This window comes from Pimephales promelas, chromosome 21 (assembly GCF_988280905.1).
Source record: "Pimephales promelas chromosome 21, fPimPro1.hap1.1, whole genome shotgun sequence".
Taxonomy (NCBI): Eukaryota; Metazoa; Chordata; class Actinopteri; order Cypriniformes; family Leuciscidae; genus Pimephales; species Pimephales promelas.
Window position 1 is genome coordinate 12752491 of NC_142789.1, and position 16479 is coordinate 12768969.

At 36.9% G+C, this 16479-nt stretch overlaps 1 protein-coding gene across 1 annotated transcript; it reads left to right on the plus strand.

Moving 5' to 3' along the window:
- Positions 1-1916: 1916 nt before the first annotated feature.
- On the plus strand, positions 1917-12824 carry krt99 (keratin 99). The gene is made up of 9 exons (XM_039657579.2): positions 1917-2201; positions 4736-4864; positions 5565-5647; positions 6472-6628; positions 6735-6896; positions 7589-7714; positions 11651-11871; positions 11992-12107; positions 12204-12824. The coding sequence occupies exons 1-9, from the start codon at positions 1917-1919 to the stop codon at positions 12308-12310; spliced, it is 1386 nt and encodes a 461-aa protein (XP_039513513.2). The 3' UTR covers positions 12311-12824.
- The last annotated feature ends 3655 nt before the right edge of the window (positions 12825-16479 follow it).

Here is a 16479-nt window from a genome sequence, read left to right on the forward strand (position 1 = left end):
GACATGGGAAATTCAATAGTTTTTGTTCTATTCAACATAGCAAACATTACAAAACCATATGATCAGGAAAGTCACGGCACTTAACTAATGGGAAACAACATTAACGTGTACGTGGCCTGTGAAAAAGAATTAGCAATGGATTTTTTTTTATTCATGTCAGCACCCAAGTTGTCATCAAATTTTTTGTTCTAATGTAATATTATATGATTTACCATCAATTTTTTTATTTTTTTTATTTTTTATAAAACGATGGTATTGATTCAAATGAACTGACTGTGAGAGGCTGTGATGCAGTGCTTTTGATTTTATTGCTGGAGAGGAGTCTGTTGCTTCCTCTCAGGAACATTAGATGTATGTACCTAAAGATTTTACCCAAGATCACAATCCTCTGCTATCATGTGTCTGAGGTGAACAAATAATTGCCAATTCACCTTTAAAAGCATAGCCTATATTGAGGTATATGACATCAGATGATGTGTTGTATCCTTCTTTATTACTAGTATTCCACTTTTTCAATATCTTCAGTATTAGCTTTGATGACATAATGGGACAATGATGTGATCTATAAACTCATGTTCCGTACACACATAGAATTACTTAAATGCACCCACTCTATGATAAGCATTTTTTTTTTAAATTTCTGATTTAAAGGTAATTTTGATATGTTATTTTGATATTTTTGGGGGGATATAAAGTAAGAATGTCAGGCTGATGATACAAGTATCCCTATATCGTAATAAATAAAACAGCTTCATAGCAAGGATGAAACTCTTTTAAAAAAGAATAACTAAAAAAGGAATTTTAAAAATGACAATTCTGTCATCATTTACTCACCTTCATGTCATTCCAAGCTTGTATGATTTTCTTTCTGTGGATTTTTCGAAGAATGTTGGTAACCAAAAATGTTTGGTTTTCACAGACTTTCATTGTATTATATATATATATATATAAATGAAAAAACAACAACATCAAGGGCGAGTTTCTGTATTGTTGTATTGTACAACAATTGTATTGTTAATATGAATTATGATTAATAATGCATATCAACAATACATTTTACCTTGGAAACTGTTAAAGTTAATTAGACAAAATTATTTTCTTTCTCAAAAGAAATCTGCCAAAAGGAACTATGTACATGCAATTAAAAGTGAAAACACTGAGTGAAATATTTTCATCAGAATGGGTCGGGCCAGGAATTTGTTCTGACAGTCAGAATAGCTTGACATGATGATTGATTTCTTAAGACATGTCAACATATGTATCCCCATTACTGTCAAACATACCAGACAATCTGTGTAATTACAAGTTACGACAACATTTTTAGAGACGGTGATCTGGTGTTAGGCTACTGATGGAGAAAAAAATGTACTGAAGAGATGTGTTTTTACCATACATCCATTCATCATGATAATTAATGGTTATTATAGTTCAGGAACATGACATTTTGAGCGCAAGAACAATGTTTGTCAGAAGAGCGGAAAAGCAAACCTGATGAATGTTGTGGTGAATACACAAAATGAACAAAAAAGAATATTGCTTTAAGAGTTATTCTTTAATACTGTCACATATATGTATAATTAATGGTTGCTTTTAAAAGAAGAAAAAACACTGTTAATACTTATAACTGGCACATGACCAATACAAGTTTACACAATAGTACAGCAGTTGAAGAAAGATGTAATCTCTTTAAGCCACAAATCATTTTACATAGTTTTGAAGGTCAAGGGTGTGATAGCAGGTTTTTGAAGTCAATGGTTTTAAGAAGAATCCGGGCTCAGGCGGGTCCACCTATTCACTGGAACTGGAAACCTGACACCATTGGATGCAGCAGGGCTATATAAGTCAGTCTTTGGTGGAAATTAGTTAGTTAATTTCGACATTGGCAGACATCCATCCACAGATCTTCCGAATTAGCCATGTCGGTCCGTCGCAGTAGTAAGACGTTCAGCACTCGGAGTGTGTTCGGGTCAGCCGGCCATGGTTCCTCTGGTGGACTGGTCATGAATGGATTGGGGAGTTCAGGGGTCAATTTGTCTTTTGGTGCTCAAAACTATGGCAGCGCTGGGGGCTATGGAGCCCGCCTCTCCAGATCTTTGTCCACTTCATCCTTGACGACGGCTGTTAACGAGGTCAAGCTGTATCCCAATGAAAAGCAGACAATGCAGAACCTCAATGACCGACTGGCATCTTACTTGGAGCGGGTAACATATTTCTATTGGTTAACTTGAAAATGTAACAGAAATTACATGAAGACAATTGAATCTTGTCTTTTTCTACAAAGAATCCCGAGGAATGCATTATAAAACACATATTTGTAAAAAATAAATAATAATTATACACTCTAAAGAATGCTGGGTTATTTCAACCCAAATTTGGGTCAAATACGGAAAAACCCAAATGTTGGGTTAAAAATGTAATAAAAAAAAATTTACAGTTGAAAGTGAATGTTGAAGTTGGGTTAATTTTTTTTTTTTTTTTTCATATTTTACCCAATTTTGGGTTAAAACAACCCAGAATTGTTTAGAGTGTATATGTATACGTTTAATATATATTTTAATATAATATATTAAAAAACTAGTCATTGTCTAAGGTTGTTTATATATTAATCCATAACTATTTTACTTAAGAAGTGTTATCTTGTTAAATCCTGTCCAGAATCCCAAAAATCATAAATCATTTAAAAAATATATATACTAAACTAAAAATATATATATATTACTAAACTTCAATGACTTGGTTTAATTTTAAGGTATCCCTAAACACTCCTTTTTTTTTTTTTTTTTACTTCAGACTTAAGTCAGCTTTCAAAGCACATGTTGAATGGGGCTCAGTTGGATACATGTGGGCCCAAAAGGTGTTGTTTCTTTTCTGTATGCCATTTGTCTCCTAAGCCTAGTACACTGGCATGGGATCGTTCAATGGCACTCAGGGGTAGAGAAATAGTTTGGGATGGAAGCTATAGGATAACATGTGTAGCTCCTCTCATAATCCATCAGTTTATTCATATGGATATTTCTCATAGGGCATATCTTACCCCTAGTGTCAGACACTTAATTGGTCAAGATCCACTCCCATTTTGTTCTTTATGCTCACAAAATACTTTGGGGACTTTTAAGCATATAATGTGCCCTAAGATTTGTGATTTTTGGAATAAGGTGTTACAATCATTGTCTGATCTGATTGATATTCAGCTCTCTATGGACCCTGTTTTACACTAAATATTAACTCAAAACTTAAACGCATGAATGAAAGGTCTAGAAAAATGTGGTTAGTTGGGCTAACGGCAGCCAAGAAGATCATTGTTCAAGTCTGAGTTCCACCCCACAACTTAGCCCATAAGCATTGTCTGAATACATTCTTAGAGATTCGTTTTCTTGAACTTTCTTCTGCCAAGATCAACGGACGGTGGTGTTAGTGTTGCTATTGTATCTGAATTTTTACAATACCACTTATATATTTTTACCCTTTAATAGGCCTACAATAAAAATTGAGCACAAAAAAGATAATAAAACGTGGTATCTCTGAAGAGCCCTGAATGTGCTCTTTGCAGGACATCCAGACTGTGACATGTCATAGAAATTCACTCAAATATAATGTCCACTTCCCGCGTCCCGGGAGGATATAAGTAAGGGTTAATGCCCGACGAGGTGTCCATTGTCAGGTTTTAATGGACGACGGCGAGGCATGAACCGGCCGACGCGCAGCGGAGGACGGTACCCGCCGAAGTCCATTAAAATGGACACCTTGGAGGGCATTAACCCGCTTATACCATGGCCACTTGCCAAATAAAACATTTTTAAAACATTAGTTTATATTTTAATTAGGCTAAATCTAGTTTTTACAAAAAATAACTTGCCTGACGGTTTATTTAACGTTAGCAACCCGCTCAGGACCCTTCAGGTTCTAAAATGCATTTTTTTTTTTCATGAAACACAAAGGTAGGCAGTTATTTTTTTTTATTACACATAAAACAATTAATCAAACAAAGATTAAAAAAAACACAAAAAACCCCAAAACAATTACTTCTGAGCACCTGCGATTTGCGCTTATAGGGCAATAAATTAATCAGATCAAAGAGAGGGTCATTTGTCTACATGCTAGCTTTTTTATTTACAATTAATTTCAACGTTTCCATTTATAGTGCAATTTGAAAAAGTCGGCCAGTCAGGAGGATCCACAAAAGCTGGCATTACTGCTGCCCATGATGGGCACTTGATGCAGACAGTAGGCTACGTTGCTCCAGCTTCGTCTCTCACGGAGAGACGGAGCTGCCCGCAGACTGCTCTCGAATCGATGGCCTGTCACCGACATTATTTGACGGCTCTCCAGTCCAGCATCGGAGAGTCGACCTACAGCATACCAGTCGTCAAAGTTGCCATATAGATGTTAAAAGAAATAATAAAGAAGTCGCTCATTGTTGTATTAGGCTATAGTATCTAACGTTAGATGTTTGTTTTGATAGAGCGTTTGGCTGCTGACTAACTTGGCGACTACAAGCAAACTTATTCTCCTAACCCAAAGCCTAACACCTAACCATAACCTAACAGTCTAAAGAAAATCTACGATAATAAACTAATACTGTAATGAGAGTTACTTGATATGTAGTTGAAAAGTTATAATTATAATTAGTAGAACGTCTAAAGTGACTATCGAAATAAAGTGTAACCAAGGTGGTGTGTTTTGGGCTTTGTCTAATATCTTTGACTTTAATTATTGTGCATGTTTTGTGTTTTAGGTGCGCTCATTAGAGCAGGCCAACAAGAAACTCGAGCTGCAAATTAAGGAGTTTTATGACAACAAGAGTCCGATGGAGAGCAAAAACATGAGTGGTTATTTGACAACCATTTCTGAGCTCAGCACACAGGTAGAGCTGTTGTAAATAACTGAAATAACCATAATGGCAGATGAACCCTCAACTTATGCCATTATGCCATGTTTTGTGTTTCAAATATCACAAATACAACATGAGTTCTGTTTAGAGCTGTTTAACATCATTGTCTAGCTGTTAACAAAACCTACAATCTAGTTTCATTTCAAGTCATTTTTTTCTCTTTTTTAATTCATTCAGATAGTTACACTCTAAACAATGCTGGGTTCTTCTAACCCAACTTTGGGTCAAATATGGACAAACCCAAATGTTGGGTTAAAAATGTAATTTAAAATTTTAACCCAACTTCAACTTTCAAATTCAACTGTAATTTTTTAATTGCATTTTTAAGCCAACATTTGGGTTTGTCCATATTTGACCCAAATTTGGATTGAAACAACCCAGCATTTTTTAGAGTGTAGTTATTATGCTCATTGAAAGACTAAAGGGGAGGGGATGATACACAAGGCAACTCTTTGAGCAATGTTGCTTGACAATCTTGTGCAATTGTTGCTTGGGCACTTTCCCATTAAAAATGGACAATACATTTCTATCTGGATAATTTAAATCGGTCGTGGGCACTGTGTTTCATCTGGTTGCCCGTTGATGGCAACATTGCTCAAAAAGTTGCCCTGTGTATCATCACCTTACAGTAACATCGCTAGATCAACCACACATTCTCATTTGTCCTTGAAAGATTCACGACCGTTTTATGGAGAACGCAAAGCTCCGTCTGAAGCTGGGCAACACCAAGCTCACCTCTGAAGATTTCCACTTGAAGTATGTGATGTGTAAACCAATTTTGCATCTAGTATTGAATGTTTACTGTTGGTTGAAATAGTATAACGGACAGCAACATAGTATCGGTCCAGATACGTATGGAACCCATGGTAACACTTTATTTTCAACGCATTCTCACCCCAAGGCGTCACCTTTGACCATGCTTCAATATTTGACGTTTTAGGCGCCCTTTAGCGTCACTTACATGACGCGATCCTACGGCGTCATCTTTCTGACGCTAAAGGAAAGCGTCAGTTAGAGGACGCGGTTAAGTTTAGGTGTGGGGTGGGGGTAGGGTACACGCGTTCCTAGGGCGTCATCTTACTGACGCTAAAGGGCGCCTAAAGCGTCAGATATTGAAGCATGTCCAAATGCTTCCCAAGGCGTCAGTTAAGTGACGCCTTGGGGGTGAGAATGGGCTGTTATTTTGAACATTTTGCGTTGTAGCTATTAGTAACTTTGCAACTATGTCAACTAACTCTCATTAGAGTATTAGTGGACTGTCTGCTTAATATCTGCAAACTCTTTATTGTGATGGCCCTCCGACAGACATTCTACTGACTATTAGTAACTTTACAAATACATTTCAACTTATTGTAACGCTAACCCTACTAGTCTGCTAATACTCTACTAACACTAAGTTAGTAAACATGTACGTGCAACGTTACTTATAGTCAACAGATTTTGTTAAAGGGGCCAACAAAATAAAGTGAAACTGAATCCACATGTACCAGATGTGGGCCGGATCTGGGCCAACACTATGTTGCGTTCTTGGATATGATCTTAAACTAGCAAATGATAATTTTCCTCCTTGGCTGTGGCAGGTATGAGACTGAACTGAACTTGCGTTCAGTTGTGGAAGCAGATTCGGCTCGACTGCGAGGGATTCTGGGAGAGATGAAGCTGTCCATTGGAGACCTGGAGAACCAGCTTTCTGGACTGAAAGAGGAGTTGCTGTACATGAAGAAGAGCCATGAGGAGGTCACCTTACCATTTCACTGCAATCATTTGGTCTTGAATTACTTCACAAAAAGGATCAAATTTTTGGAAGACTAACCGCTCTTTCCCTCCTCTTCTTTCTCCACAGGATCTTCATTTGTTGCGAGAGAGGCAAAGCGGCTCTGTGAACGTGGAGATGGACTGTGCTGCTCAGTCAGATCTTGATAAGGAGCTGCAGGAGATGAGAGCTCAGTATGAGATGCTTATTGAGAAAAATCGCAGGGAGGCTGAAAGATGGTTCCAGAGCAAGGTGAGCCAGTAACACAAGTCTTCCTCTGAAAGAAAACAATATAGACCGAGCAGAGCCGGGTGAACTTTCTTAAAGGATTTCAAAAAGAGAGGAATGTAATTCATTGAGTGGAATGTAATTCATTGTCTCGTTGCTTTAAAAAGAAATAATCCCCCAATAATGATTGAGATGCCAACTGTCTGATGGTATTCTTTAGAACAAATGATTGTGTCAGTAGGAATGTGATTGCTATATTCAAGTAATCATTAAACTCTTTCAGCTGTCAAACCTGTTGACATATTTTGTTTTTTTCCTGGCTTAGTAAATTGTATGGGCAGGAACTGCTAAAGCAAAGGTATTTTAATTCAGTCTGTTAGATTGCCTAAGATTATCCAACACACTCTCATGGCAATTCAGACCTATTGGCAAATTAGTCGAAGTTTTAATATGCTTGCATTCAAATGTTTTCGCACAATCTGGAGTGGAAGTGAGGTTACGGGTGGACCTTTATGCTAATATTCATGCAGATTATACATTTTCATATGACTCAAATTGTATCAATTCAAATTCGCCACCAATTCTAATGTAGTTACATTGTCTCATGAGTTTGCATTGGGTCAAAATATTCAAAATATTGCAATATTCAGAGTCCAACTGACCAGAACTACCTTTTTTTTGTTATGTATTCCTACTTTCTGGGTTTCAATATTTAGACGGAGGTGTTGCAGACTCAGGTGACCACCAGCTATACTGAAGTCAAGACATCTCAGACTGAGCTCACTAATGTGAAGAGAACATTCCAGAGCCTGGAGATAGAACTACAGGGGGTTCTCACAATGGTATAACTTTACTCTTGCTCTTTCTGACCTTTCTCTTGGCAGAAGTTAAACGAAGATATCTGCTTAGTTTTCATGATACAACAGTTAGTTCTGGTCTTCGAATGTGATTGGCTGAGCAGCGTTCAGCATTCCAAGCCCTGATAACAGTCCAGCAGCACTGTGACTACTCACTATTTGTATCACTCCACTTGTCCGTATCAAATCAAACAGCTTTCTAATGGTCAACGCTGCGAATTGACTAACCAGATGCAAAATCTCTGTCTTTTGCCCTGATACAAAATTCCCGATCGTGTAGATTTCTATTAAAATTAAAGGATGTTGTCACCAAACAACAGTAGGCCTATGTCAAGTCACCTTCATTTTGTTAGCGCTTTTAACGAAATGGAGGTTGTTTTAAAGCAGCTTTACCTACCCTATTTCACGACCAATTCGTACGAATTCGTACGAATGATTCCAAAGTGGCTAATTCGTACTAATTCATACGACCTCACTCGTACAAATTTGTACGATTTGTCTAAACCCACGTGACGGTTATGTTTAGGGGCGGGGTCAGGGGTAGGTCATTCGTACGAATTCATACGAATTGGCTAATTCGTAAAATATGTACGATTTAGCTAAATTGTACTAATTCGTACGAGTGAGGTCGTACAAATTGTTACGAATTAGCCACCTCGTAAAATTCGGACGAATTCCCGTGAGATCGGGTTGGCTTAACAGTGATAATAGGACATTCAAGTAACAGATATTGTTTTGGCTTTACAGCAGCTCTAGAATAAAGTTATTTTCCAGCTAAAGTTAGTTTTGATTTATTCACTTCCGTCGCAACGATCATTAATTATTAACTTAGAGGCTGCTAACACGACACCGTTCTAACAGAAAACCCTAAATGCGATCCGGCTGCTCATTTGCACAACAACAGTGCATTGTGGCTTGAGACCGCAGACCGTGAAATAGGTTCAAAGGTACAAGCTTTGAAAAATGTATAATACAGAATTTCCGCGTAGCCACATAAACTGGAATTATCCCGACAACGTTTTATCTGTACAGAGGTTAAGGGATGGGAAGGGAAGGGAGGGAGGGAGGACTTCACAGGTGAGAGACTACAGTAGTTGGCACTTCAGGACTGTGTTGTTGCCCAGCCCATTCTCACTCCCAAGGCGTCACCTAACTGACGCCTTGGGAAGCATTTGGACATGCTTCAATATCTGACGCTTTAGGCGCCCTTTAGCGTCAGTTAGATGACGCCCTAGGATCGCGTGTACCCTACCCCCACCCCACACCTAAACCTAACCGCGTCCTCTAACTGACGCTTTCCTTTAGCGTCAGTTAGATGACGCCATAGGATCGCGTCATGTAAGTGACGCTAAAGGGCGCCTAAAACGTCAAATATTGAAGCATGGTCAAAGGTGACGCCTTGGGGTGAGAATGCGTTGTGTTGCCGTGTACGGGCGCAGGTCCTGCCGTGTACGGGCGCAGGTCCTCGGACTGCAGTAAACCTTAGGAAAGCCTGAGTTCATTAATATTAGCGTAGACACCAACCTTCATATGATGTAACAAGTACATCAGGATTTGTGGGAAGTGTTCCCGGCTCCGACTGACAGCACTTTAAATGTGACCGCGCATTTTTGCTGCATTTTTATCTGGAAAAGCGTAAAAAGCAACTTCTGTGTGAGTTTTTTTTTATACATTGCTACACTGACCTTTTGACTTTCTCTAGCCATTACATTTTGCCCAAATTTTACTCATGTGACTGGACCTAATTTTGTGAGTGAAATCCAGACATTTAATTGACCATTTTATGAATGATTCATTGAATCGTTCAAATGATTACAAAAACACTGATTAATTCCGGAAAGAAACAAGTGACTCCCTGTGTCTGGACATCCCTCGTTCAATCCTACAGTTTGTAGAATTTCATGTCCCCATTAAACAATACTGCATATTTTACATGAAATGTTAATCAACTTTCCTTCCACATGATTTTTATGCATAGATGATCATGTGTCTGATGATCATAATTAACACAAATTCATAATGATTAGTAATAATAATAAAAACTTGTCCCAATCATTTTTTCTCAATCTCACTTTGAAATAAAGGTTAAAAATAAAGGTAAATATTGAAATAAAGGTTTAGTATTCTCTTTGTATAAAATGTAAACACAAAATTGATTACCTTTTTTTTTAAATCTGTAAATCCATAAAATTAGTTTATGTCCATCAAACTCCAGTCCACCCTGTTACATTGGTGCTATTTGGCCTTTAAATTCTTGAGCATATGCCCCAAATCCCATGACTGGCTATACTAGTGGTGACATCATTTCCTTGGAGGTAACAAAGCAACAACGTAAGACTCAGTCATAAACTTTTCTCTGTTTTCCTCGTTTTTAGAAAACTTATCTAATAGTGTAAAAACATATACTGTATATCCATATCAATTTACTGGATGACAATATTTGTTAGTGTTTCAAATATATTTTATATCTATTAAAATTCTTCCTAATTGTAAATCTTCTGCTAGCCTGTTACTCCTTTCAAGCTAATAATGGGGTTAATAAAATGTCCACCCAAAACGTCCATTCACCGTTGTAACCATTGTAAAATTTCATGTAACAGGGTGAAAAACCTTCATAGAATGTAGACTAATGTGTTGACCTAAAATAGATGAATTTAAAGTTTTATCAACAAACCTGTTCAGTCCAAAATCCACCAAACCGTAGGAATGATCTGCCTACTTAGGACTTCCCTACAACATAGGCAGAAAAGAGTGTGTGAGACAAGCAGTATATTTGAATTCATAGTATTCATAAAACAGTTGGCAAAAGTACCAGGATGACTTAAGATTTGAAAGTGGGCTTCTGATGAATATCTCATGAGGCGAGGCGTAAGTTTCAAACCAAAAGTAAAATCTACTAGACGTGCACTCTCAGAAAAAAAAGGGTACAAAAGCTGTCACTGTGGCTGTACCTTTTCAAAAGGTAAACTTTTGTCCATTTAGGTGCTAATGTGTCCATTTCAGGTGCTAATATGTACATTTTAGGTGTGAATATGTCCATTTCAAGTGCTAATATGTCCATTTCAGGTGCTAATATGTCAATTTTAGGTGCTAATATGTACATTTCAGGTGCTAATATGTACATTTCACGTGCCAATATGTACATTTTAGGTGCTAATATGTCAATTTCAGGTGCTAATATGTCTATTTCATGTACTAATATGTACATTTCAGGTGCTAATATGTACATTTCACGTGCCAATATGTACATTTTAGGTGCTAATATGTACATTTCAGGTGCTAATATGTCCATTTCAGGTGCTAATATGTACATTTTAGGTGCTAATATGTGCATTTTAGGTGCTAATATGTACATTTCAGGTGCCAATATGTACATTTCAGGTGCTTATATGTACATTTTAGGTGAAATATGTACATTTTAGGCACTAATATGTACATTTTAGGTGCTAATATGTACCATTAATTACCAATATGCAGCCTTTAGGTACAAAAGTGTATTTTTTGAAAGGGTACAGCCCGAGTGACAGCTTTTGTACCTTTTTTTCTGAAAGCTTTTGGACCTTTTTTTTGAATGAGTGAGTCATTGAATTATTCATTCACTCGATCTGTTCAAAAACAGTAGGTAAATCCATTGGCGTGTGTTGCCAGGAGATGCAAAATTGTTCATTCTGCTGTGGCAATATATTGTGTCTAAAATGTGAGTTGCTCAGTGTTCATTTCTTGTTTGTTAAGCGACATAAAAGCATTATGACAATCACAATTGTGCTATTACTCCGAATCATTTCCTGTCCTCTCTCTCTCCATATCCTAATCAATAAAAGTAGCTTTAAAAAAATTTTTCAAACACTTAACATGGTTTATAATATGCCATTTCCCTTGAGTATTTAATCTCCTATTGTGATGTTCAATCATTTTCTCCAGAAACAAAACCTGGAGCAGAGTTTGGCTGATGTGGGCATACGCCATGCTGCCAAGCTGAGTCAGCTGCAATTGCAAATAGACCGCCTGCAGGAGGAGCTACAGAGACTCAATGCCAACATCCGACAACAGGCTTCCGAGTACAATCTGCTGCTGGACATCAAGATGAGGCTGGAGATGGAGATCGCTGAATACAGGAGGCTGCTGGGAGGAGAAGCTCAAACGTAGGACAGATTTATTTAAATTTGCTCTGTTCAGGTGTATGTGAGTTGATGTGTCAATTCAGTTGTTGAGCTTATGTACTGTATCAGCTGAGACCCAGAGTGTGTCGTTGTGTTCTGTAGGACCGTCATAAGCACGTCTGAGTCTTCCATGACTCAAACTTCCGTGACAAAAACCTCCATGACAGAGATAGACACAGTGACCACAACAATGGAGATAAAGGAAGAGGAAGAGGAAGGTGAGTGAAATTAAATATTTTATGTTGGTCCCTTCATTCAAAACATGAAGCTAAAATGAAGGACTAGTAATAAATGTGTCTTTTGAACCCTTACAGAGTATAACCCTCACGTCCAGCGCAGAGTGAAGGTCATTGTGGAGGAGATCGTGGATGGCAAAGTCATATCTTCTTCTGTTGAGGAGAAAATCCATGAAATTAGTTGAGAAGATAGTGCATTAACAAAAATAATCTTATATGTAGACTCTAATGACAAATGGTGTTTGATTTGTTGTGTTTTGGAAAATAGCCACTAGGTGTCGCTGTACATCAATTAAACGATCAGCCGTAGTCTAAATTAACTCAAGGTAAGGGTTGAAACTAAAGTACAAGTAAGAGATTGAGATAGTGACATGGTCAGTGTGGGGCAAAGAAAAGATTTTTTTTTATTGAACAAAAATCAGATGTGAACATTGACACTCAGGGAATGGTTTTATTTCTCACAGTGAAAAACTTTTATTAAATAATACATAGGCCTACCCTGTTTGAACGTAACAAGACTAAGAGTCAGTGCAAAACATGTTTAATAATGGATAATGGATAAACAAATAATACCCGTTTTTTAAATTTGAAACATTGACTCTTTATGCAAATTGTGCTATTGCTTCACACTCTTAAGGTTTTAAGGAAATTATTCTTTGCATTTGTAATATATATATATAATAAAGATTGTTCATGGCATCAGAACATGCGTCAGAAAATCACTTGAGCAGCATGTCTAAATGTCTGACATATCACTGTAAAAAATGAATCATGGGTGAAATCAAGAGATACATTTTCCTAATTATTTTAAGGAAACATAATTTTGAGGCTTGAATCGAGGAACCGATTAAGCCGATCAAATTAAGGAAAAATGGCTACCTATTTATTTTAAGAGAATTACGGTAGCTCAATTATGCAGTTTTATTTAGAGACACCATTATTAGTTCCCAGCATGCTTTGCACATAGCTGGAAATGGAGAGGAAGTTTGACATTTATAAGAGTTTACATTTTGTAAATTGGCTTATGGTTAGGTTGTGAATAACTGCATGTAATGACACTGAAACATGTTCCCTCGATCATAAAGTAAAAAAACTTTGCTGCAATAACTGTGCACAACAAGTTTGATTCTGTGCTGTGATAGCAGTAAATAGTTTTCTAATAATACAATATAACTCAAAGTCTAATTTAAGTTTTTTTTAAGGTTTTTAAGGTTATTTCCATACACTCTAATTCACACTTTAGAGCGTCAACTTAAAAAACAAAAAAAAAACAAAACACATTTCACTAAAAATATTAAATTCATTTTGTCATAGACTAAATAATTTAGGGTATTTTACATGAAGTATTTTAGATTCCATGACAGAAATTGAGCCTTAACTACTCAAAAATATTATGTATAACTTACCATAATTTTAAGTAAATATTTTTAAAAAAAAAAACTGTACCCCTCTATTTGTACTCCTCTACAAATGCACTAGGTGTCATAATACATCCATTATACTGCATGTTCTGTGATTAACACAGTCTCATCCCAAGAAGTCATATAACTGACGTCTTGGGACGTCTTTTGACCATACGTCAACATCCACCTTTTTTAGAGTACCCTTAAACGTCGGTTACATGACGATCCCGGGCCGTCATACAACTGACGCTTTACCTTTAACGTCGGTTAGGTGACGGGGTAGGTTAGGTCTGGGGTAGGGTTAGGATCCGATAACGTCATCGAACCGATGTTTAAGGGTACCCTAAAAAGGCGGATTTTGACGTATGGTCACAAGACGTCCCAAGACGTAGCCTATTTCATATCCTTATCGTATATTAGGTAAAATACTAAATTCACAGTTTGTAAAGATGGAAATATAGTAAAATTAAGTTCATGAGTTTAAATAAAAACACTTTAATTTGATGTCAAGTCAATGTGAATATTGCCATTTTTGTCATGCAGGAAAAACCAACAATTTACTAATAAATATTTCAGTTTTTGCACCCCTTTTAATCAAAATGTTTCAAAATTAACATTTGTGATTCATTGTTTGTGTGTGTGTGGTTAAGGTAGGAGACATATGTTATAATATAGGTTGTGGAGACAAAAGGTAAAGATAAAGATGGCAATATCCTTGTCCTTGTAAAGATATTATTTAGTCCCCATGAGGAAAGCCACTTAAGACAAGTATTTATATAGCACATTTCATACACAATGGTAATTCAAAGTGCTTTACTTAGAATACATTAAAATCAAAAGAAATAAGAACCCTTGGTATTTCTAGCTGATGGGATCCTAATGATCTGAGTGATCTGTTGGGTTTATATTCAGTGAGCATATCTGCAATATATTGAGGTCCTAGGCCATTGAATGATTATATACCAGCAATAATACTCTAAAATCAATGTAACTGGGAACCAGTGTAAAGAGCTCAGGACTGGTGTGATATGCTCATATTTTCTGGTCCTGCTCAGAATCCTGGCAGCTACATTCTGTATATATGAGCTGCAACTGTCTTATGGTCTTTTTGGGAAGGCCAATGAGAAGTCCATTACAATAATACACCCTGCTGGTGATAAAAGCATGCACAAGTTTTTCTAAGTCTTGACTGGAAACAAAGCATCTAATTTTTGCAATATTTTTTAGGTGATAGTATGCTGATTTAGTTATTGCTTTGACATGACTACTGAAACAAGGTCTGACTCTAGAGACACACCAAGATTCCTGACTTGATTTTTTGTTGTTTGACCCCTACAGTCGAGGTATGCATTCACCTTGAGAACTTCATCTTTGTTTCCAAACGCAATGACTTCAGTTTTGTCTTTGTTTAGCTGAAAAAAGTTTTGGCACATCCAACAATTCACTTCACCAATGCATTGGCACAATGAGTCAATGGGGCTATAGTCGTTGGCTAAGTAGAGTTGTGTGTCATCTGCATAGCTGTGGTTAGCAATTTGGTTCTTTCTCATTATTTGGCTCATTGGGAGCATATACAGGTTGAACAGGAGTGGCACAAGAATTGAGCCTTGAGGGACTCCGCATGTCATGGATGTCCACTCAGATTTATGGTCTATACTCACATAAAAACCTTGTCCAAAAATTGAGCTTAAGAATGTATTCAGCTGATTGAAGACAACGTTTTCAAAGATCTTGCCTACAGTTGCTTAATATGGTCTTATCCAGATTGCTCTTTTTCAGGAGGGAATTGACAACGGCAGTTTTCAGGGAGTGCAGAAAACTCCTAGAGTGAAGTGAGGCATTTACCACTTCTAGGAGATCTGCTTCAAAACAGTTTAACACACTTTTGAAAAAAGATGTGGGAAGTGCATCAAGGGCGGTACACTCTCAGAAAAAAAAGGTACAAAAGCTGTCACTGGGGCTGTACCTTTTCAAAAGGTACACTTTTGTACCTTAAGGGTGCATATGGGTACCGTAATGGTACATATTATCACCTAAAATGAACATATCAATACTTAAACTGTACATATTAATACCTGAAATGTACATATTAGCACCTATTAGCACCTAAAATGTACATATCAACACTTAAAATGTACATATTAGTACCAGAAATGTTCATATTAGCACCTGAAATGTACATATTAGCACCAAAAATGTACGTATTAGCACATAAAATGTATATATTAGCACATAATGTACATATTAACAGTTAAAATGTACATATTAGTACCTGAAATGTACATATTAGCACCTGAAATGTACATATTAGCCCCAAAAATGTACATATTAGCACATAAAATGTACATATTAGCACATAAAACGTAGAAATTAGTACCTAAAATGGACAAAAGTGTACCTTTTGAAAAGGTACAGCCCCAGTGACAGCTTTCGTACCTTTTTTCTGAGAGTGTACGATTTCTTGCAAAATTTTGCCATCAATTTCTTCGAAATCAGACATAGTAACTACATTCTCAGGTTTTTGTCTGATATGTCTAACCCCAGCGCAACTCAAGTATGTGCTGATCACCTTTCTGATATTATTGATTTTCTCAGAGAAGAAGGAAGCAAACTCACTGCACTTGCTTTCTGAAAGCATCTCTCTGGGATTGTGACTTGGGTTTGTCAGTCTCTCTACAGTAAAAAAAAGTGCTTGTGTAGTTTAAGTTGCTGTTTATAATATTCCAGAAGAAAGTCTGTCTAGCTTTACCTTGTTCCATATTAAAAGCATGGATTCTGTCTTTGTAGATGATATAATGGACTATAAGTTTTGTCTTTCGCATGCACTCTGCTTTTCTGCATTGACTTTTCATATTTTGCACTGCTGTTGAGTCTCTCCAAGGTGCTTTTTGATATAGCCTTCATAAATGGTACACTAGTGTTCTCATTTAAGCATCTTTTCTTGACAGGCA